This window comes from Clupea harengus, chromosome 2, assembly GCF_900700415.2.
Source record: "Clupea harengus chromosome 2, Ch_v2.0.2, whole genome shotgun sequence".
Lineage (NCBI taxonomy): Eukaryota > Metazoa > Chordata > Actinopteri > Clupeiformes > Clupeidae > Clupea > Clupea harengus.
Genome location: NC_045153.1, coordinates 29717207 through 29742111, shown reverse-complemented (window position 1 = coordinate 29742111; position 24905 = coordinate 29717207). Strand labels below are relative to the sequence as shown.

Below are 24905 nucleotides of genomic sequence, written 5' to 3'. Positions count from 1 at the left end.
TTACGGATGGTCCTCATTGGGAAGGCAGGTGTTGGAAAAAGTGCAACAGGAAATTCCATTCTTGGGAGATATGAATTTAAGGTTTCAGCTGTTGCATCCTCAGTGACATCTAAATGCGAGAAGAGGGCAGGAGTGATCAGTTCTAGAGAAGTGCACGTCATTGACACTCCAGGGCTTTTTGATACTGCTATACCAGCCCAGACGATCCAGGAAGAGGCTAGAAGATGCATCAGCCTCTTATCACCTGGGCCCCATGTATTCCTGCTGCTGCTCTCTGTGGGACGCTTCACCCAAGAGGAGAAAGAGACGGTGAAGATAATCCAGGAGATATTTGGAGAGGAAGCCAAGAGGTACATCATTGTGTGCTTCACCAGAGGTGATTTTCTGGAGGAAGAGGGCTTAAGTATTGAGCAGTACATTCAGCAAGACCATGCTGGGCTGAAAGGGCTGATTGAGGAATGTGGAGGCAGATACCATGTCTTCAACAATAAAGGCAAGGACATTCAACGCCAAGTCAACTCTCTGCTTAAGAAGGTTGACATGATGATTCGGCAAAATGGAGGAAGCTTCTACACCACAGCCATGTTTGAGGAGACAGAAAGGCAGATAAGAGCCAAAGATAAGAGACTCATGATGCAAAATCCAAAGGAATTGCCGGCTAGCATATACTATAACATACCTAAAGACATACATTATGAGGAAGCATATGGGGAATCAGAACCTGTATATGTTGTTCTATATGATAACCTGTATGAAGAACTAACCACTGAGTCAGAGCAAAACCAGAGGGAAGTGCAGGATGACAGGGGTACATCTGGTGAGACAGTAAGATATCAGATACAGCAACCACAGTCTAGCGTGGGTCAGCCTTTACCCAGTATTCCAGTGCCCATGGGAGATGAAGCAGAAGACGCTGTATATGAAGAAATGCATTTCTGTGAGAATGTAAGGAAAGAGGCAGAGATAAATCAAGCTTCTGAATTGGCTCAGTCACAGGAAAGAAAAATGAAAGCCGGGAAAGACACCCAACCTTCCTGCACAATCGCATAATTTACTGCATGAAATACTAGGTCTAATACTGTATTACTGTTTAGTGAAGATGGGGAATAATAGTCTGTCAGTGACTAAGTTATACATATATATTAGTCTGTGTTGTTTTGTCCATTTCTAAATGTTATGTTTGCCAATTTAGGACCTGTATGTTTAAGAAAGGGGGAAAGGGTGAACTGCACATGACTTTGCTTTTCTATGTGTGAAGATACGTGTCTGATTTCTATATGCAAAACTGCAATTTGTTTTTGTGAGAGGGAGTACAACTCCAGTCGATGAAGATCACAATAAAGGAGTTGAATAACCTGAAATTGATTTCCATGTGTAAACAAACATTGACTTGCCCTTTTATTTTAAGGACTGTTATGTAGTAATATTAATATATATATATATACAGCCGCGGAAAAAATTAAGAGACCACTTCAAAATGATCTGGTTTTACTATTTATTGGTATGTGTTTGAGTAAAATGAACATTTTTGTTTCATTCTATAAACTACTGACAACATTTCTACCAAATTTCAAATACAAATATTGTCTTTTAGAGCATTTATTTGCAGAAAAATTACAATTGGTCAAAATAGCAAAAAAGATGCAGTGTTTTCAGATCTCGAATAATGCAAAGAAAACAAGTTCATATTCATTTTAAAACAACACAATACTAATGCTTTAACTTAGGAAGAGTTCAGAAATCAATATTTGGTGGAATAACCTTGATTTACAATCACAGCTTTCATGTGTCTTGGCATGCTCTCCACCATAACATTGCCGTTGGGTGACTTTATACTACTCCTGTGGCAAAAATTTAATCAGCTCGGCTTTGTTTGATGGCTTGTGACCTTCCATCTTCCTCTTGATCACATTCCACAGCTTTTATTTCAGGTCTGGAGATTGGGCTAGCCATGACAGGGTCCTGATGTGGTGGTCCTTCATCCACACCTTCACTGACCTAGCTGTGTGGCATGGAGCATTGTCCTGCTGGAAAAAAGACTCCTCAGAGTTGGGGAACATTGTCAAAGCAAAAGGAAGCAAGGTTTCTTCTGCACTGAACAGAAGGGAAAGGCATCTATACGGTCCTGTTCAACCCTTAAAAAGCAAATAATTTTTTGAAAAGCATCGTTTTCAGTGTCGGAATAAAATAATGTGCTGTTGTATTGTTTTCAATGTAATACAGGTCCAAGAGGATCTACAAATCACTGTTTACAGTTTTAATTTTAATTTAACATAACGGCTTTTTCTGATTAGGGGTTGTTCATTCTATATATCAATTCTGTTATATACAACCCCAATAATTGCAATAATTGGGGTTTGGAGGGGGACCACCGTTATAACTTCGTTTGTGGTGCCCCACCCTGGACAGCCCTGTCCAACACAGAAGTGCTGATTAGACTGAGCCATTATTGACCCCGACACAAGCCTTTCATTTCAAATATCAAATAATTTGACTAGTCTAGTTGTAGTCTAATCTGTGTGCACACGGTATGTCACTCAAATCCAGTACTGCAGAGACACTATGCCACTGGTGGCAGCCTGTACGTGACGTCTACAGAAGACACAGACAGTCTTATTCTTTCTGACAATCACATCACTAGGCTATGAAAGCATATATCCCTTATGTTGTAAGGAGATATAAAAGACAGAACTGAATATCAGACAAATTAAACAAGCACCAATTATTAGCACTATTTTAAAAAGCTTTTGGGGCAGTAAAGGGAAGCTGTCGGAAGGGCTGTAAATGTCTATACATAACAGTTCTACTATTCACCAATCATCTATTTATATTTCACCATTCAACATCAATTATCTAAACACATGGCCGAATTGGTAACCATTTATAATAATAGCAGAATGCAGCAAATAGCACAGAAGTCTCTAGGTATGTTTTTGTGTCTATTTTAGTGTGTTTTTATTTAATATTTATTGAATGAAATTTGCGAAACACGTGTCCTCATGAATATTCAAATAAGCATCCAAAAGTTTGTTTGGAAACACTTTACTTAAAACCAGTATTCACAAAGCATTATAAACACATTCATGAAGGGTTATAAAATATTCACAATGCCTCATAATGATGTGATGTATATATACCTATATACAGTATATGTATATATAAGTAGATAGATAGATAATTAATACATTAATACTTAATTAAATATATAGAGTTATTTATACATACAGTGGCCTCCACAATTATTGGCACCCTTAGTGAATATGGGCTAAACAGGCTATGAAAAAATGTGTCTTTGCTGTTTATCCTCTTGGTCTTTCACTCAAAATATTCAGAAAAATCTTACCTTTTCATTGAAGTAAAATTATTGAATTATTTTTTGACATTAAATAAAAAATGTTTCTCCAAAACATGGGTGCCACAATTATTGGCACCCCTAGAAAATCTTATAATTAAAATCTAACTGAAGTATATTACCAGTCATGTTTTAAATTTTTAAGTTCACCTGTTTGATTAGGAACTCATGGTAGTGGTCAACCATGACTTCCTGTTTCACTGGGGTATAAATATAAGGTGACACAGGCCAAATACCCATCAATATGGGAAAGACAAAAGAACATAGTGTCGAAGTGCGGCAAAAAGTTGTTGAGCTGCAGAAATCTGGAAAAGGATTAAAGAAAATATGTAAACAGTTGGAAATACCCATTTCCACAATCAGGGCAATAGTTAAGAAGTTCAAAGCGACAGGAGATGTAAGGAATCAGCCTGGAAGAGGACCTGTCTGTAAATTGACCCCACGCACCGTGAGGAGGATGGTTCGAGTGGCAAAGGAATCTCCAAGGATCACAGCTGGAGAATTACAGAGGTTAGTTGAGTCTTGGGGTCAGAAAGTCTCCAAAACCACCATTAGATGCCACCTACATCACCACAAGTTGTTTGGGAGGGTTGCCAGAAAAAAGCCTCTGCTGTCAATCAACAATAAACTACAGCGCCTAAAGTTTGTCAAATGTAAGTCAGACTTTCAATGGGACAGAGTTAAATGGTCAGATGAGACCAAAATAAAGCTTTTTGGCAACAAACATCAAAGGTGGGTTTGGCGTAGACAGAAAGATAGCCATACAGAAAAGTACCTCATACCCATTGTGAAGTATGGTGGCAGATCTTTGATGTTGTGGGGCTGTTTTTCTTCCAAAGGCCCTGGACATCTTGTTAGGATACGTGGTATCATGGACTCCGTCAAATACCAGCAGATATTAAATGAAAACCTAACAGCCCCCTCCAAGAAGCTTAAAATGGGCCGTGGTTGGACCTTCCAGAAGGACAATGATCCGAAGCACACCTCAAAATCAACACACAAATGGTTCACCGACCACAGAATAAAGGTTTTTTCATCACAGTCCCCCGACCTAAACCCCATAGAAAATCTGTGGGATGAGCTGAAGCTGTCTACAAGCGTTGACCTCAGTATCTGAAGGATCTGGAGAGATACTGTATGTAGGAATGGTCTCAGATCCCGTGCCATGTGTTCACCAACCTCATCACGCATTATAGGAGAAGACTCAGAGCTGTTATCTTGGCAAAGGGAGGCTGCACAAAACATTAAATTAAGGGGTGCCAATAATTGTGGCACACCTGTTTTGGAGAATAATATTTATTTAATGTCAACATTTTTTTTTTCTTTCAATAATTTTACTTCAATGAAAAGGTAAGATTTTTGTGAATATTTTGAGTGAAAGACCAAGAGGATAAATAATAAAGAAATGTATTCGCATCTCATTTTGCTCATCTTTACTAAAGGGTGCCAATAATTGTGGAGGGCACTGTAGTAACAACTGCATTCATAAAGCACTACAATGTTTTAGTGTAAGTCATTTGGATGGTCAAAGAAAGGGCCTGTGAAAGAAGAACTCTGAAACTGAACAGCAATACGGATCAGAAATTGAATTTCTCTACGGGGATTAATAAAGGTTTATCTTAAATAAAACAAACTTGACACCACTTGAAGCACTGAAGAATATCTGCAGATGAAACCATTTATTCATAATCCGACTGCCCATCCCTTTATATCTCAACTTTTCCCTTGCAGAACTCAATGCATGGTGTTCAAAGACATATTCATACCTCCACTAGTAGAAAATTGTCACCGGTCTTTTAGAGACAAATATCTTCGTTTCTCCCCTCAGTTGATCAGTTCATGTCTATTGTATTATTTCAGTAGTTTTCTTCCTATTGGTATATATCCATTCTGTCTCTGATATTTTACGGTTGCTCAGTTTAAAGATGAATGTGATAACAGCACCAAGGTCATGGGCTCAATTCCAGGGAACAAACAGGCAGAGAAATGTGAATATTATCTGTAACTGGTAAAAAAAAAACATTTGGAGCTGGTCATCTTCTATCACCTACTATCAAGTTCCTAGGTTTTTCTTGTCTAACTCTCTGGCCCAACTTGAAATGGCCTGGTACATGAACCCCAAAGGACGCACAGGACAACTCTTTCCAACTCAGATTGATCTTTATTTTTCCTTATTTGTTTGGTCTGGTTGGTTTGCCACTGAATATGCTCTTCTGTCTGTTGAGAGTACTGTGTAGTGGGTAGTGGACATTGTCCAAGATAGTCAGCAACCTACTCAGGGTCCTTCTCTCCGCCACCGTTGTGAGGCAGTCCAGTTCGGTGCCCACAACAGCTCCCGCCCTCCTCACCAGCCTGTCTAGTCGCCCCGCATCCCTCTTCTTTATGCTGCCTCCCCAGCACACCACAGCATAAAAGAGGACGCTGGCAACCACAGACTGGTAAAACATGCGCAGGAGTTTGTTGCAGACATTGAAGGACCTCAACCTACTCAGGAAGTAGAGCCGGCTCTGACCCTTCTTGTAGATTGCATCAATGTTGGCTGACCAGTCCAGTTTATTGTCCAGATGCACTCCTAGGTATTTGTAAGTGTTGACCACCTCCACACTGACCCCCTCGATGGAGACTGGTACCAGAGGAGGCTGAGACCTCCTAAAGTCCAAGGCTTACAACAGGTGATATTGCTGAAACAATTCCAACTAATGACAGAGACTGTTCAATGACTGCAAACAGTATGCAGCATTGGTGTTTTTAAGAAAAGCACTTCAAACATCATTGTTCAATTTATAATCAACAAAATACACTCAAACAAAAAGCTAAACTCATATGCATGCAGCAAAATATGATATGCTGCCTGTATGCTGTGTGCTGCTTGGTTGTTATCATTACACAAATCAAACAATTCATACAACCATCATCAACCATCAATGACTATATAGCACTTCCAACAACAAATAATCATCGCAATAAGAAACTCAATAAGTTACTGTACCAGTGGCTTCTTTGGTTGTACCACGAGTAGACCCTTTGTGTGCCTCTCTCTCTGCTGAGATGTTTGCTGAGAGACCTGTCCGTCACAGGTGCTCCAACTTAAAATAATGAGCAGCCTGCGCTGGCCTGCTAGTGGTGCATTCTGGGACTTGCAGTTTTTTAAAGCAAAGTCAGGTTAGCTGGTGTAATTAACTGAAATTAAGATTGACAATGTTCATTTGACCTCAACACCTACTATGCTCTAACTTTGATGAGGCATGTTCTCTTCCTGCTTCTCCTGGCTGGGGTGGCCTGTAGTCATAAATCATTACAGTGGTCATATTTCTGGTTTTGAGGCTCAGCATCATTAAACAAAATTTGTGATGATATCAGCACCTATTTGTGTACTCCCTGAGGTGAATTTATTAGTGTAGCAACTCTCCAATGGTAAGAATATAAGTGATAATCTGTCAGTGAAGTACCTTATATATAGTCATAACTTCCCCAAAGCCTCTAATTATAGGGATATAAACAGCCTTTTAAAGAATGACTTTTGCTTGGATGTCAGTTAATCCTTCATGTACTAACTACTTTTTGAACACTGCCTAATTTTCTTAAGGGAGAAAGGATAAGCTGGTCTATAGGTCAGCCACTGTGTCCACGCAGGTCCATGCAGGGTACCAATGGACCGAGGGGCAACAAAACTAGTATGCAACCAACAAATGCAAATAGATAATAATGATCTACTTTTCAAATTAAACACAACTACTACACCATGACTTTGAAACCATACAATATTCTACCAATGTAAAAGCTATTAAGGCCATGTTGCTATATTGTATGCTATTTTGTATGCTGCTATGTTACCTAAAATGTTCTTTAACTTCTATATTTATAAACGTAAGCCTTGTTCCTTATCGCAGTTCACTGCGATATAACACAATGGTACATGACGTCATGTCATGGCTACAAATCGAAGCATTTATCTATTCACGCCTGAAAGGCCGCGAGATCTGTCAGCGCGCGCTCCTGGCCCCGCCTGCCAGGAGTACTATAATACCATTACGCGCGCCCAGATCTGCCTCTTTTGAAACTTCGCAAGACGGAGTGAACATCTCTGAGTATTTCTCAAACGCTTACCACAGTCAAAAGAGTTTTGTGTGCTTTCGCTCTCTACGGGTTGGTGAGTTATCGGGTTCCTTAACCCTCACTAGCTCAGGGCGCTACGAAATTCATTGGCTTAATTTCATTTTTGAAAGTAGTTGCTGCTATCCTTGCTGCTTGGCTGGCTAAGTCCCTGACTAGCCTGCTAGCTTGCTAACAACGTGTTCGTTGCAGATAGTGTGCTTGTGTTTTAACATTCTTCTCTACTTTCAGATTGATAAAAGATGGCCAGACACTACCCGACTGCGGTCACGTCCGTCCCAAGGGCGACCGCCACCGTCGGTGCGTGACCTGCCTAGGCAGGGACCACGCGGAGGGCGCCTTCTCAGGCGAAGCCCCTGTCTGTCCCATCTGTGCTAGCCTCCCGCTAGCTAAGGCTGCCAGGCGCCTTGCGTTCTGGAAGCGCAAGGACGCCGAGGAGACTGCACTAGTTCCATCCGGGGCTGACGCCCCCGTAAGAATGAGTGCGTCTTCAGCCTTAGACTTGGTGAGCGTGAGCAGTCGCCTTGCGGCGGCAGCTCCGCTCCCGGGTCTCTCCCCGTCTCCGCCGCCTGTCAGCCCTGGGGCTGCGGGCAGCGAGGCGGAGGAGCTTCAACCAAGCGGTGTCCAGGCAATCCCCCACGATGCGCTCGAGCTGGACATCAGCCTGGATGATGATAGTCTGCTAGACTTCTCCGATGGGCACAGCTCAATCGCGGAAGCAATGCAGACGAGCCATGACGTCAGGTTGCGGGTGGAGACACCTCCTACCTCGTCTCGGCTCCTGGGCCAGCAGCTCCACGAGGTTGCGCTGAGAGCAGCCAGCTGCCTCGGGCTCCCTCTCCCTCCCCCTCCCAGTGTGCGGTCCTCGCTGCTGGACAGGGAGTTCTATGCTGGCCCCGCCACGTCAGTTCCCTCCAGCATCCCCTTCTTTGAGGAGGTGCACGAGGAACTGCAGGCGACATGGGCGATACCCTACTCGGGCCGAGCCCCGGTGCCGGGGTTCGCGCCCTACATGCAGCTCCACATGGCTAAGGAGAGGGGCTACCTCTCTTTTCCTCAGGTGGAGGATGCAGTAGCGGGCTACCTCTCGCCCGCATCCCCCACGATGCGTCTCGGCCAGAAGCCTCTCCTGCCCACGCGGGTGAGCAGACACCAGGCTCAACTGGCAGAGAAGTCCTACTTGGCTGCAGGGCAGGCTGCCTGCACGAACAATACGGCTGCATTGCTACAGCGCTACCAGGCAAAGCTCCTGACTGAGCTTGCCTTGTCGCTGGGGGAAGATCACCCGTCTGTGGCAGAACTCTGTCGCTCAGACTAACTCGGTGCACGGCACAGGCACTGGGAAGGGTGATGGGTGCCGCGGTGGCTACCCAGAGGTCTCTGTGGCTATCACTGGCTAAGCTGTCAGACAGAGAAAAAGCACCACTCCTCGACGCCCCGGTCTCTGTCCAGGGCGCCTTTGGGGAAGCAGTGGTCACAATGGCTGCCAAGTTCGAAGAACAGCAGAAGAGCAGAGAGGTATTCCAGGCTTGGATGCCTCGCTCTAGTGGCGCGGGTGAGACGTCCTCCTCAGGACACACCACACCCGCACCGGGCCGGAAGAGAAGCGGGTTCCGACATCCCTTCCGCCCTCCAGCGCAGCCTGCAGCACAACAACCAGCTGCGCGCCCTGCCCAGGGCGCAGCCCAGGCTCCGCGGCAGCACTCCACTCGCCGCGGGCGAGGCAGAGGGAGACCTCAGGCTCCCTGACCGTGACAGTCAGCCACTCGTCACACAGGGGGGAGCGGTGGAGCCCACACCGCCTCCAAAGAAATCAGCCCGTCGCTCACATGTGGAAATCATGTCCAGCACGGTAAGCAGGTTTTCACAAGCACCACAATCATGTGTCCTAACTCCTGTCCCAGATGGCGCAGTGCCCAGGCATGCTTGTGCAACTCCCCCCGCGATGCACACAGTGCAATCGCACCCCCAAATTTTTTTTCGAAAACATGAGGGGGCAGCCCCAGATCTCGTCCCCCTCCCTAGGCGGAGTGGGTGTAGATCTAGGCTTAGACTCATTGACCATGAGCGGGTTAGTCCCCGACAAATTCAACTCAGAACACAACCTCCCTGGTTGTGCAGAAAGTTGGCGCGCATGCGCAGTGTCACCATGGGTGCTAAAGACGGTCTCAAAGGGTTACGTTCTGCAATTCGCCCGTTCCCCTCCGCCTTTCAGCAGAGTAATACAGTCTGTGATACAGCGAGAACAGTCTCACTTCCTACGGGAAGAGATTGTCTCCCTGCTCAGAAAAAAGGCCATAAGCAGAGTTCCTTTCAAAGAAAGGAATGCAGGCTTCTACAGCCGTTACTTCCTCGTACCCAAAAGAGACGGGAATTATCGGCCTATATTAGATCTACGTGTGTTAAACAAAGCACTCATGCCGCTACGGTTCAGAATGTTGACCCCACGCAGGCTTGTGCAGTTTATAAGGCCAAACGATTGGTTTATCACGATAGACTTAAAAGACGCTTATTTCCACATTCCGATCCACCACAGACATCGGAAATATCTGAGGTTTGCGTTCGGAGGAATAGCGTACCAATTCAACGCACTCCCATTCGGCCTGTCCCTAGCGCCGAGGGTATTCACAAAGTGCGTAGAGGCAGCTATCGCCCCATTACGTCTACGCGGCTTACGCGTGTACAACTATTTGGACGACTGGTTAATTGCTTCCCATTCAAAAGCTGCAGCAGTGCAGGATGGCCATCTAGTGGTGGCACACCTGTATCGAGTTACGCATTTTCTGGGTATGATCTTAGACTTCACCTCCATGGAGGTCAGGCTGTCTCAAGAACGGAAGAGTGCCATCAAAGCATGCGTGCGCCAGTTCCGACGGGGACAGTCAGTCTCGTCGCTGCGCTGCCAACGCCTGTTAGGAATGATGGCTTTGGCCGCTATAGCGCTCCCGTTAGGGATGTTGCGTATGCGGCCATTCCAAATATGGTACCTGTCTATGAAGCTCAACGCAGTCACAGACAGGCATCGCAGAGTAGTGGTGTCCTCCAGATGCAGGAAAGCCCTGGCGATCTGGAGAACCCCCTGGTTTCTCGCCGCGTCAGGCACTATGGGCATAGTGTCGCGTCGCGTGGTGGTGGTGACCACAGACGCTTCCACCAAAGGCTGGGGAGCGGTCTGCGAAGGGAGAGGCGTGAACGGTCTCTGGTCTGTGACAGAAGCCGCGTCTCACATAAATGTGTTAGAGCTGCGAACAGTAGTCCTAGCTCTACAACACTTTCTGCCCAGGCTGAGTGGTCAGCATGTACTAGTGAGGACGGACAACACTGCGACCTTGGCGTATATGAATCGCCAGGGCGGAGTGCGCTCCCCGTCATTACACCATTGGGCGACTCGCCTGCTCCTGTGGGCAGCGAGGCACGTCCTGTCCCTCAGGGCAGTTCATATACCAGGCCACCTCAACTACGGTGCAGACCTGTTATCGAGGGGCGATCCTCGAGCAGCAGACTGGTGCCTTCACCCACAAGTGATAGGTCAGATCTGGGTGCGTTTTTTCAAGGCGCAGGTGGACCTGTTCGCGAACAGGCAGAACACCTGCTGCCCGCTCTGGTTCTCGCTAGGGGGCGACGATCCCCCACTAGGCATAGACGCGCTGGGCCACCAGTGGCCAGCCCTACCCCTATATGCTTTTCCCCCGATCCCGCTCCTCCAGCAGGTGCTGTGCAGGATTGCGGGCGAGGGCAGGGAATTGATATTGATAGCCCCCTACTGGCCCAACCAGCCGTGGGTGGCAGATCTGGTCAATATGTCAGTGCAGCAGCCTTGGGAGCTGCCTCTACGGAGAGACCTCCTAACGCAGGCGCACAGGACGGTGTGGCACCCCCATCCGGAGTGGTGGCGTCTCAAAGCCTGGCACCTGAAAGGTGCAGGCTCATAGCGTCAGGCTTGTCGGACGCGGTGGTGGCTACAATACAGAGTGCCCGAGCTGTATCAACACGGGCTCTGTATACGCTGAAGTGGCGCAGTTTTGAGCAGTGGTGTGCTGCGCGTCAGCACGACCCCGTTAACTGCGCGCTGGGCGTTATTCTCGAATTCCGACAGCAGTTGTTTGATGAGGGGAAGGCGGCTTCTACTCTCAAAGTGTACATGGCTGCCATTTCAGCCTGCCACGCAGGCATTAATGGCAGTTCTCCTGGCAGTCACCCGCTAGCGTCACGCTTTATGGCGGGGGTGAGACGGCTCAGGGTGCCAGAGAGACACCTCATACCCTCTTGGGATCTGCTAGTGGTGTTACGTGCTCTCACAGGGCCTCCGTTCGAGCCCCTGGAGACAGTGGACATAAAGTTTGTCTCTTTAAAGACCGCGCTGCTGCTGGCGTTAACGTCAGCAAAACGCGTTGGTGACATGCAAGCCCTGTCAGTCAGTCCATCGTGCCTTCAGTTCTCGATCGCTGGTGACAGAGTGGTTATGCGACCTAATGCTGCTTACACACCTAAAGTGGTGGTAACCCCATTCCGCAATCAGGTGATTGAATTAGCAGTTTTCTCGCCTCCTCCCTTTGCGTCAGCAGAGGAGGAACGTTTGAATAAACTCTGTCCAGTGCGCGCTCTCCGCTGTTACGCAGAGCGCACTAGAGCTTTCAGACAGTCAGATCAGCTATTCGTGTGCTTCGGTGCACGCGCAAAAGGCAGACCTCTATCAAAACCGAGCCTCTCCCATTGGATAGTAGAGGCTATCGTGTTGTCTTATAAGAGCTTGTCTTTAGATCCCCCGGAGAAGTTGCATGCGCACTCTACGCGGGGGGTCTCGTCTTCCTGGGCCTTACTAAAGGGCGTCTCAGTGGAAGATATTTGCAAAGCTGCAAGCTGGAGTTCTCGCCACACTTTCATTAGATTCTATATGTTAGATGTGGCTGAACCTAGTTTTCTTCATAGCGTTCTGCGGGCAAGCGATCTCTGAATCCCTTGGCCTGAGAACGATAGATATGATAAGTGTGTTCATTAGTGTCTACATGTTATGTTGCACATGAAACATCCCAGGGTTTTCTTACGGGCGCAGGATCACGGATCCCTGTCGCCTATGATAAAGGTGGCCCTGTTAAATTCTTGGTGTTCTGCAGGCGAGCGATCTCTGAATCCCCTGACCTGAGAACGATGTATATGATAAGTGTGTTCATCGGTGTCTACATGTTTGTTGCACATGAAACACTCCAGGGTGGTTTCCTACAGGCGCAGGATCGCGATCCTTGCCGCCTATGACAAAGGTTGCCCTGTTAATATGTTCACCGCCAGCGGCCGTATGAACCTCTATGAGGGCAAAGGCTTAAGTAGAGCTGGTGTGTGTAATTGGCTGCCACTGTATTATCACGCGGGAATGTATAGGGTCCCATTGTGTTATATCGCAGTGAACTGCGATAAGGAACGTCTCGGTTATTTACGTAACCTCGGTTCCTTAAGCAGGAACCAGATATAACAAGGTTGGCGTGTACAGTGTTACCTTGGATTGATTGTCTTGCTCAGTTTCTTTCCAAGGCAGATCTGGGCGCGCGTAATGGTATTATAGTACTCCTGGCAGGCGGGGCCAGGAGCGCGCGCTGACAGATCTCGCGGCCTTTCAGGCGTGAATAGATAAATGCTTCGATTTGTAGCCATGACATGACGTCATGTACCATTGTGTTATATCTGGTTCCTGCTTAAGGAACCGAGGTTACGTAAGTAACCGAGACGTTTTTGAACATGCACAAAAGTTCTCATGGAGACCAGCGTTCTTCAACGTTTAATTTAAACGCTGGAGAACGTTCGTGGAACGTTTTATTAACGTTGCACGCGTTTGGCTATCGTAGTCAGTCGTTGTGTAGGGTAGACTGAGTACAGTTGATGCACCCAAAATAGCTTATGTGCGCAGCAATCCTGAGACGTGATTTTTAGTTTGGACATGCCTACTAACGTCCTCTTTGATCCCGGGAAATTTGAGACCCTAACCCATCTCTCTTAGGAAGATATCGGCGAAAGTTTTTTCACCAAGGGAAGATCTTGATTTTATCATGTCCCTTCTACAATTAATATGTTATTAACCATACGTGATCAACAAACGCAACTTACATCATTGCAAACGTTATTCTGCGCACTATAAATCTACATATTCCATGCTATCATGTCATGCAATGACTGGTCATGGACAATGTGTGTGGATGTGTTGATGTTTTCTAATAATAAACATTGAGAAACACAAATTCAGTGTCAAATTTAAATCATTTATTTTAATAACATAAAACCCCAGGAATAACGCCCGTTATTTCGTAAATCACAGTAATAATAACAGTAAATCTTTGTCCGAAGACATTGCTAGTGAAAGAGACTTTGTATTCTTCTTACTTTCAGCAGCATTTATCATCTTCTTACTTGCAGCAGCGCTAGTAGCAGAAGCCCCCCTCACAACATTTCGTCGTCTTGGCGGCATGATGTTCACTGTTCAGATCAACTGAATCCACTATGATTTTCCAGCGTTTTATACCCATTTCACCATAAAACCCACAAGCCAGCAAAACGCTATTCTGTCATTATTCAAACGTTAATCACACGCTCAACACGCTCGTCTAAGGTTGACTTATCGTTTGTCGCGCTCCAGTGACACGTCAGCACACATTTGTCGTGCACCAGTGACACGTCACTTGGTCGCTGTTACACGCTCCTCATGTGTCAGTCCCACGCTAGTCATGCGTCAGTCCTACGCTATTCTTTCGTTAGTCACACACCAGATGTGTCCATAGACATATATAGATAGACGCCCTTTTGACTGCTTCAGCCTGTTGCCGTGACGAGTTACGTCGCCGCCATATTGGAGTGGGACCAGCTGTCCTGTAAAACAAACACATGAACGGTGGATCTGCGGTTTTTCTGTATAAAAATCACTATAGCGTTTACATTTTGCAACCGATTTCACTGAGTCATTTTTATATTCAAGGGTTTCTGATCGACGTGAAGTTCCCCCAAAAAGATTTGTCTCCATGTTACTTTGAATCTCGATAGTAAGGCCATATAATCGCCATAGACATATATACATGTGCATATGTCTATGATAATCGCTGCTAGACGCTCACTTTTCTTGTGCTTCCCACAGCTCGTGCACTTTGAAAATACTGAGAAGAAATCTAAACTATCAAAATAGATTACCATAGACATATACACATGTATATATGTATATGGCCATTATAGCCTTACTATTGAGATTCAAAGTAACATGGAGACAAAACTTTTTGGGGGCACTTCACGTCGTAGATGTAGAGATATTTCCAACATTCTGACAGCTCGTCTGACAGCTCGCAACTAGGCTCAACTCGCGTGCATAACATCCTCGAGCTTTCTTGGATGGCGTTGTTATGTTGGTTATCGGCCAGTTTGTTAAAAAAAACTTCTTATTTATAGATTAACGTTATGTATTAGCTTTCCCAAAAGAACGGTTTTCCAGACAGATTTGTCTATTTTAACTTCTACAACTCGTTTAACACTGCAACGTGTTTCTAAATATTAATATTAATGTTAAAGGTGACACATTACATGAGTACGTTTGCGCTTATGTTAGTTCCACTCCCACTTCCCGCGTTGGTTTTCGAAATATTAATAAGGAGGCATACTGTCGTATTAAAAGTTTTGGCACCCCTCTGAGGCTGCATGATAATTTACTCTAATTTACTCTCACAGTGGTATATTATTCATTTTCTAGTTAACACTGAGTACTGGGGTGTTTTTCCAGACAAAAATATTTAGTGTAGCAGTATTTAATTGTGTGAAATGAAATCAAATGTGAAAAATAGGCTGTGCAAATATTTAGGCACCCTAATCATTTTCATGATTTGAATACCTGTAACTACTCAATACTGAATAATTGCAACACATAATTAGTCTGATTAGCTTGTTAAGCCTTCAATTCCATTGAAAGGTGCATTCAATCATTAGAAAAACTATCTAAGGTAGCCAATTGCAAGATGTGCTTCTCCTTGATTCTCCTCTGAAGAGTGGCAACATGGGGGCCTCAAAACAACTGTCAAATCTGAAAATAAAGATTGTCAGTGTTGTGTTGTAACTTCAGTTGATAAATAAAGCAGTTCATATCCAGCCTGCTCATTGCAAATGTGTTTTTTCTTGTTCATATTGTGTGCGGTGAACAAATATTTTCCTTTTTATGTTGCACTGAAATTAAGTGATTTAGTGTGTTCTTGGTCACATCAATTTGAAAGCTGGACCAAAGTGTTTCATTTCATTCAATTACAATTAGGCTAAATAAAAAGTTAAGTTGTAAGTACAGCCTCAACGCCTCAATAGGTAGATCTTGCCTGTCACCACGGCAGAGGTCGTGATCTTTGGCCAAAAAAGGTTGGTGACCACTGTTCGATATTCATAGAAACTCCTCTGTCCAACAAGAACATTTACAAGCATATTTATCCTCCTTTGGTGCTACACTGGCGTCGCCTTCTGCCATTTTCCCTTTCCCTTTGAGTTTCAACTTTGCGCGTCAATAGCCGGAGCAGAATGATCAACTGCGCAATAGGTTGTAGGTTGCCAGATTGACAAAATGGGTTGAAAATGGTATAGTGTATTGATTGCGTTTCATACATGATCTGGCAACTTTAGAACATTGGACAAACATTTTGATTTGATTAATAAAATATGTTTGGACCTCGTAAAATACGGGAGAAATGACAAAACGGGAGGGGGGTGGGAATAATTTAACAATTGTATTATTACTACTACTAGGCTTAATACTATACTACTGTTTTACCATTGAAAACACATGCAACTGTTTAATAGTCAGGATCAGTTATGCAATCATGGACATAGGCCTATATGTTCAACTTCTTTGAGAAATTATGGACCATACATTTTCAACTTTTTAATAGGAAATTATGAATTGACATGTTCAACCTCTTAAGGAGAATCCATGGACTTACATGTTCACCTTTTTTGTCAGAGATGGACTTACATGTTCCTCTTATCACAGCACTTATGTTCAAAAAATCTCTGCTGCAGTGGTAGATGTTGGCAAATCTGCATTATATAAGAACTGCTGTTCAAAGTCATCATTCCGCACATACCGCACATAAACCAAGAGAATGGCACGGCTAGCCATGTCTGTGGATTCATTGAGATGTAAGGCAAAATAGTGCAGAGATGTTAAGTGAGCTGCTGCTCAGCATCATTGGACATCATATATCCTCCTATGAACAGTGTCGTTTGACAGGGGAATTGTCTTTAATTTTGCTGCTTCTTTTTCACCTATGAGTGCAGTGCACACATATCGATGGCAACTTCTGCAACCGTATGGGCCTTCTTGCTTTTAGCTAGCCGGTAGGAGACCAGATAGGATCCACGCAGTGCCTGCTCCTGAACATTGATGGCACGTTCAAATGTCTTTTGGGATGCCTCGAGATTTTGGCTCATATGTTTAAAATAATTTAAGTGTTTATCTTTATAGTTGGCGTGCTTTGTTTCTAAATGTCTCAATTTCGAAGGCTTCAGGTATACATGAGCTAGAATTTCATTGCATAGCACACACAACGGCTTGTGCTCAACATTCTTCACCCAATACGTAAATCCTGAAAATGTAGAATTGTTTCTATAAATAAGGAAAAACTGGTGGAAGAGAAGTTTTATTTCATTGCATAGCACACACAACGCTTGTGGTGAAGTGATTCCTCGTATTGTAGAAAAACCTGTGAGGAGTTTAAGCAGGTGGTACAGTTCAACATTGAGTGACTGAGGACAGGTTTCAGAGCCTAGATAATTAATTGTTAAGACAACTTTAAGTTCGACAATGTATTGTTGTGAATACTATGAGACCAGATATGGTGGTGTATTCTGAGTGTTTACGCATTGCTTACTTTTCTGAGTTAACAATTCCCTTTGAAGATACGATTGAGGAAGCATTTGAAAGGAGGAAGCTAAAGTATGCGGAACTGGTAGCTGAAGCAAGGCAACGAGGTTGGCAAGGCCACACAAGACCAGTGGAGATAGGTGTTAGAGGCTTTGTAGCTAAAATACCTCATCACTTCTGTTGGACTTTGTTTTTTGAGGACGGCCACTCAAAGGAACTTTACAGGAGGCTGTTTGAGGCTGCTGAAAAAGCAAGCCAGTGGTTGTGCCTGAGTTGTGAAATCTTGTGGAGGTCTATCTTGAGGTGTATCTGTTGTTGTCTCTGGTAGTGGCATGCATTTTAACTCATCATGAGTGTAACAAGATGTACCTTATTATTGAAAGCCTTCCTACTCCCTGTCACAGAGTTCTTTAAGGATTTTACAGAGGCGGGTATATAAAAAATAATAGGCCCATTTATTATACTGTACATTATACAAAAGACATGATTAAAATATGGAGGGCCAGCCAGTCATAAATTACACCAGGATCGCACAGATGAAGCCAATAGCTAGTGCAACAACACTACAAATATCTTACTTGTGGCACAGCACGCCCATTAAGGAAGACAAACACGGCAACTTGTCAACAAGTGAGGAATACTGGTAAAAATCACAGCAAATTGGAGCTAGGGGCTCATTGAGCATAGGATCAGGTGCAAGAGACTAGCTACTGGCCCCTCAATAAACCAATAAACAAAAACATTGGGAAAAAGAAAGAAAAGAAACAAACGTAAAATTACAGTACTACTTTCTGAGGTGTTTTACCAATATTGGCTAATACCGGGGAAAAGCGGCAATTATAGGCAGCACTCACTGTCTGTAACAACCAAAGAAAACAGAAATAAATACACAAGAAACACATACTGTAGCACAACAGTAATCAGCATAACAAGAGTTGTCTTTGCACTTTCAAACAATCTGTTAAATAAGACAGAGGGTGTGATCATTTGGCCACAAAAAACTGCTGGTACTTCAATCAGATAATGTATATCTCGTTTCCTTGTTCAGTCTCGTTTCCTTGTTCACTATATCTTCCTTTGTCATGCTGTGTTTCAGATATGGTACATATGTACAAACTATTAGCAACTGTTGTGCATTCATTCAACAGTCTTTGCTAATTTTGTAATAGGCATTTTACTAGGAACAGAACAGATATCCTATGCTATTTTGCAGAAGATTTTTGTCTTTTTGGCATTCCCTGATTTTATTTTTTCTTCAACTACTCTTGCTGTTTCCACTGCCTGAGCCATCTCAGCCTCAAATCTTATGACCAAACCATCTGGTGTTACATATATCTTCATACCTTCCTTGTCTGTAACACTTTTCTCAAAACTGGATACGTCTTTATTTTCATTTTTTTTACTTGTGTGAAGGTTTTGGTCATTTATTTCTGAATGTGTTGTACTTTGCTGTAATAGTGGTTGCTGAGACATTTCCCTGAGACTGTTCTCCCTAGTTTTGATTTTTCTTTCTATATTCTCATAGAACCTGGTTGTATAAAACCCTCCTCCATTTTGATGAATCATCTTATCAATCTTCTCTAGCAGAGAGCTGACTTGGTGTTCATTGTTTATGTCTTTGTTGTTGAAAATGTGATATCTGCCACCACAATCTTGAATAAGTTCTCTTAACTTGGCATTGCCTTTCTGGATGTACCCCTCAATATCTCCATCATCTAGATTATCTCCTCTGGTGAAGCCCACAATGGTGTACTTGTTGGCTTCCTCTCCAAATATCTCCTGGATCATCTTCACCGCCTCTCTCTCCTCTTGGGTGAAGCGTCCCACAGAGAGCAGCAGCAGGAACACATGGGGCCCAGGCGATGCAAAACTAATGCATTTTCCAATTTCTTCGCAAGCCTTCTCGGGTGTTACAGCGCTATTGAACAGTCCAGGGGTGTCAATAACCTCTACCTCTCTCGCACCAATCACTGTGCTTTTCTTCTCACAGTTGATTGTGGCAGATTGCTGCATACTTGAAGACTGAAATTCCCTCCTACCGAGAATGGTGTTCCCTGTAGCACTTTTCCCCACTCCTGTCTTCCCGAGTAGGACGAGCCGCACACTCTCTGTCAGATGGTTAATGTAAGATTGGTGAGAAAAACCACATTGCCTAACCACACAAATGCTGAAATTCACGTACATTTTTACTTACATTCACTTATAACTTAAAATTGTACTCACCCTTCACAACATTCCCAGTGTTTTCCCTGTGAGTCAACCCCTCTGGCTGTGCCTTCCCCTGTGCTGTAGACACTTGGTCCCCGGGCTTCGGCGTCAATCTTGGCTTGGGTGCTTCCTGTTCAGAGTGTGGCCTATCACCCTTCTGACACATGCTCTCTCCCACTGGATCAGGTCTTGTGATAGAGACATATTTTGAAACATGACTAGCCAAGCTATCATATTCAGTCCCAGTTTTAGGGTTGCAGAGGCATGCATTCTCCTCTACCATCTTGTTAATCTTATCTAAGAGGCTATTGACCTGACGGCGGTCATCTTTGTCTGTGTTGTTTAGCAAATGATATCTGTTACTGAGGAGCCCTAGTAAGTTTTTGCTGACGGGTAGATCAATAAAGGTACGTTCCGCCTCATTATCAACATGTGTGAAAATGGCCATTGTGAAGGCTAAAGCTCTGTCACCAAAAGCTTCCTCTATCATTTTCAGTACCACACCCTCAATTCCCAGTCTACTTGGTTGAATAACTAGCAGTAGTACATGAGGACCGGGAGAAGTTAAGTGCTTAATGTCTGTGATTTGTTTACGGACTTGGTCGTAGGTGAGCTGGGAATCAAACAGGTCTGGAGTATCTGTGACAAGCAGACGCTTGCCTCTGCCTCGGTTTCTGCCTGTAGCCATGTCACACTGTTGGGTCACAGGAGCAGAGGCTGAAGATGAGCGAGTCTGAAATGCATCTCTTCCCAGGATGGTGTTCCCACACGAGCTCTTCCCCATTCCACTCTTTCCCAGGAGCACAATCCGAAGGTCAGACACTGGAATGACGAAAAGAACATTTTTATTTTTATATTTCATTCATCTGGATTTTTAAGACAGATAATTGTGGAATATAAGTTCTAAAAGAAATTCCAAATAAGTTTTATTTAGACTAGAAGTGTAACTCTCCCTTTTCTCTTCAGACACTTTATCAAGGGTAAGATTTATGTTTTCCCCTACACACTTCTAAACACCAATGCAAGGTACAGTACACGAGTTTATACTACTTTATGAGTTTATAAGTCCATGATATGGTCCCTCATTTTATTGACGGGCAATTGGCAATGAACAGGGCAATGGGCAACGGGGCATAGTCCATCGTGCTTGAAGTGAATCTAATTTAAAAACTTTTTGTTTTGCTGGGCAGAGTTTTTTGCGCCCCTTCTAATATCTCCAACCAATATTTTGACATAAAAAAAGGGAAACATTTGCCAAAAATCTAAAGAGGTAGGGGTACCACCTCTGTGTTGTCAGAACATGCTAGCACATTGATGGGTATGGGTGGAGTGTGTGTCAAAGCGAGCGTGGAGGAAAGAGACTAGAAAGAACTATGAAGAGGCAAAAGCCATCCGGGGCGCAATACAAAAAGAAAGGAAGAATAACAGAAACGTGCCAAGGAGAAAGGTATGCAATTTTGATTGTAGTGTCAACTTTAGCCAATGGATCATAATGTCAGGTAATCTTGCTAGTTTGCTAATGTTAGCTAGCCAGTGAAGGGGTGTGACATTTGTTATTGCCACTAGTCTAAACTGTAATCAGGCTATTTGTAGCAAAACAGCACAAGTTCAGCTGTACCGCAATTTGTGTCATTTTCGTTGTGTCATGAAATTGAAATTTGAGTAATATTAACAACGTTAGTTTTGGTGTAGTGAGCTAGCCAGTTTAATTAGACCTGATTCAACTTATCAAGAGTTATGCCTATCTTGGAATGAAAAAAGTATGTCAGACTGTCCAAATACACCAAAATGCTGAATAACTAAGCATTGGTGGTCTGGCTGTAATCAGTATTAACCATGAGTTTGGTGGTCAGATTTCATACGATGATGAGATTGATGAATTGCAGAGAGGAAGGGCCAGAAGGATTACACTGTGACCCTTGAAATGTGATGATAGGGAGTGGAATGTAAATAGTTATTGAGACTATGTATAGACTAAATAGTTCGTTGTACTATTTATTTATTTATTTGTTTATTTTGCATATTATATTGCAATACATATTATACATTAGCTTCAACATCTGACAAGGTTAGACATGGCTGCTTTGTGATTTACTGATTTTTCTCTAATTTGGCAAAAAGTGAGTTGACAACACATTTGCCACAGATAACTATTCAAGGTATTAGGAAGCAGGTGAATGGATTTATAGTCATCCAAGATGGAGGCAGGTGAATGGATATATAGTCATCCAAGATACCAGGTCAGTACAAAGTTTCTGATGGCTAACAAAAATAATTAGCAGGAACTACAATAATATAATCACTGAACTTTACAATATCATTAATTATATAATTTAGCAAATAGTTCCTCTTACTGTCTGGAGGACGATCCTTGCTTTCAGCTCTTGCCAGTGTAGATGTATGGCAGACTTCCTCTGTTGACCGTAAACATGACATTATTAATATGCATGATCACTTGAAGATTTGCATAGGTAAGCAATGGTCTATTTGTATGTATGAAGTTCCAAGACATCTTGCAAAATCTTGCAAGAAACAGTGATGACTACCACACAAGTTAATATGGCACAAACATTATTTAGAAAACAGTGATGACTACCACACAAGTTAATATGGCACAAACATTATTTAGAAAACAGTGATGACTACCGCACAAGTTTATATGGCACAAACATTATTTAGAAAACAGTGATGACTACCGCACAAGTTAATATGGCACAAACATTATTTAGAAAACAGTGATGACTACCACACAAGTTAATATGGCACACACATTATTTAGAAAACAGTGATGACTACCACACAAGTTAATATGGCACACACATTATTTAGAAAACAGTGATGACTACCACACAAGTTAATATGGCACACACATTATTTAGAAAACAGTGATGACTACCGCACAAGTTTATATGGCACAAATATTGTTTAGAAAACAGTGATGACTACCACACAAGTTAATATGGCACAAACATTATTTAGAAAACAGTGATGACTACCGCACAAGTTAATATGGCACAAACATTATTTAGAAAACAGTGATGACTACCACACAAGTTAATATGGCACACACATTATTTAGAAAACAGTGATGACTACCGCACAAGTTAATGTGGCACACACATTATTTAGAAAACAGTGATGACTACCGCACAAGTTAATATGGCACAAACATTATTTAGAAAACAGTGATGACTACCGCACAAGTTTATACGGCACAAACATTATTTAGAAAACAGTGATGACTACCACACAAGTTTATATGGCACACACATTATTTAGAAAACAGTGATGACTACCACACAAGTTAATATGGCACAAACTTTATTTAGAAGGGCTAACAGCATACAATGGGCACAGAGCTGTTCTTTCACAAGCTCTAATTTCTGTAATTAGATTCTGATATGACAGAAATTATGGATGCATCTCACTACGACATTATCATCCTTCTTCATTTGTTGTCCTCACCACAAACACTGTCCACTGACTCATTGTGCCTTTGGAGGGAAGGAAATGAAACAACTAGCTGCACCTTGCTATATTCAAATGATATGTACTGTGAATGCCTGAAAATATGTAGGCAAATATTCTATGGAAACTTCCTCCAACAATTTAACCCCATACATTTTTTCAGTTCAAACTGAAGTGGTGACTATAAAGCAACTGCTATGCTGTGTAAACTATTTCATCTTTGACAGATGTCTGGACTTTGGTCTGACCAATTGCAGTGCAGACATGATTTATATGAAATGGGAAACACCAGTTTACACCAGATTTAGATTTTACATATATTGTTTATGAATGTCATCACATGCAGACTATTGTTACGCCCTATTGCCACGTTTTTCCAGACTCTGGACTTGAATGGGTGGAAAAACATACCACTCTTTTCTCTTCTGCTAGATGCCATGCAGTGTGTGCCAGACTAGAGAATTTTGTATCTGCACTGGAGTATAATTAAGGTGATAGATCTGTATCAGACCGAAAGACCTTTTAGACTTTGAGACAAGCCCTTATCTCTTTGCAAGAACCCCAAGAGGACCTTATCGCTGCTCAAAGTACCTTGTGTCCAAGATTAATTATGGTCAATAAAATATGAGAATGCAATGATCTCCCACTCAAATTGCTTTGTAGCGATGGCTAACATGCCATGATCCTCATCCTGTGGGCTCATTATGTCTGCAATGAATGTCTATTTCTAAATTCTAAATTATATTGTCTATTATTTGTGAAGTGTAGCCCAAGGGAATTTAATTATCATTTAAAACAAGCAGAAATAAGCCCAAAACCGGAACACCAATGGACAATTTACACATTTAGAATTTGACATATTATTGGAATGTAAGTACTAGAAACAGCATCAATGTGGTAATGCAATCATTTTTTTAAAGTAGACATTAAAAACAGTGCATTAAGAGCTTTAATACATACTGTGTATGTAGACAGTTATAACATATTCCACAAACTTGTTACAAGGACATTTGCTATACATTTGCCTATACATTTTCACAAAAATTGCCAATAAGACAAGCTGATAGAAAAATGAAGCCAACATCACAAAATATCATGCTACGGCCTAGGTAGATATTAGACAGTTCAAGGGAGGTATGTAAAAGTGTATAAAAAAATTAAATATGTAAAAAAAAAAACCTGACCTTAAATCGTTCCTACCAACTAAAATGTTCACACGTCTTCAGAACTCTTTCATTGATTTCAACAGTTTGATATGGATATGATATTGATATGCAAATATGGCATGTTTTACATGAGATGAACATGTTATACACATACAAATTTCCAGGATAATAATCCAGATTTCGACTAACCTGCATCTGTTCCTTGGTCCATTATAATTCTGATTCCAGGAACACCCCAGTCTTCCGTTGGTTGAAGCTCACTGCACTACAATCCGATCCTCTTCACAGTGACAGGCAGTGGGAAGAACTGTGTCAATCAGCCATTTCTAGAAACTTCCTGATTACAAAACATGGGTTCTCACACCCACCAAGGCATATTTTATTTCGATTCTGTCTTTGTAAGATTACGTTTATGAATGTTCAATATGAAGGCCAAAAAAACCATGAAGGCATCGTACTATCTTCTTTCCAGGAGAGAGCTAAAGAAAGTGAATTATTTAACAATAAGAGGAGGGCTAAGAAAGGGTGTGTGAAGAAACTTTGATCCCAAGCTTTTAACTAGGACAGTTTTTTTATGTGAGTCATGTTGTGCTCCCAAACTCTCAGAGACTGTGTGTCATGTTTATTGATTCTCCAACCTAAACAGTATATGCGCTTATATATGCCAACACCAAATTCAATTCAATCAAATTTGATTTATATAGCGCCATAACAATAAAATGTTGGTAAAATA

General features: G+C 42.8%; 2 protein-coding genes across 2 annotated transcripts; one reads left to right on the top strand and one right to left on the bottom strand.

Moving 5' to 3' along the window:
• Positions 1-6: 6 nt before the first annotated feature.
• Positions 7-1050, top strand: LOC116222934 (GTPase IMAP family member 7-like). The gene has a single exon (XM_031578236.2). The coding sequence runs from the start codon at positions 7-9 to the stop codon at positions 1048-1050; it is 1044 nt and encodes a 347-aa protein (XP_031434096.2).
• Positions 1051-18527: 17477 nt separating this feature from the next.
• On the bottom strand, positions 18528-20680 carry LOC105894802 (GTPase IMAP family member 8-like). The gene is made up of 3 exons (XM_042709385.1): positions 20638-20680; positions 19554-20360; positions 18528-19438 (listed from the first exon to the last, which is right to left on the bottom strand). Exons 1-3 carry the CDS (start codon positions 20678-20680, stop codon positions 18528-18530), a joined length of 1761 nt encoding a protein of 586 aa, XP_042565319.1.
• Positions 20681-24905: the final 4225 nt, after the last annotated feature.

Excerpts from the sequence above, each read along its gene's own strand:
- LOC116222934 (XM_031578236.2), top strand. The coding sequence starts at position 7 with ATGGTCCTCATTGGGAAGGCAGGTGTTGGAAAAAGTGCAACAGGAAAT.
- LOC105894802 (XM_042709385.1), bottom strand. The coding sequence starts at position 20,680 with ATGGACTATGCCCCGTTGCCCATTGCCCTGTTCATTGCCAATT. Across the intron at positions 20,361-20,637 it reads TGCCCTGTTCATTGCCAATT|TGTCTGACCTTCGGATTGTG; the intron begins GCCCGTCAATAA and ends TCGTCATTCCAG. Across the intron at positions 19,439-19,553 it reads CACTGGGAATGTTGTGAAGG|AGAGTGTGCGGCTCGTCCTA; the intron begins GTGAGTACAATT and ends ACCATCTGACAG.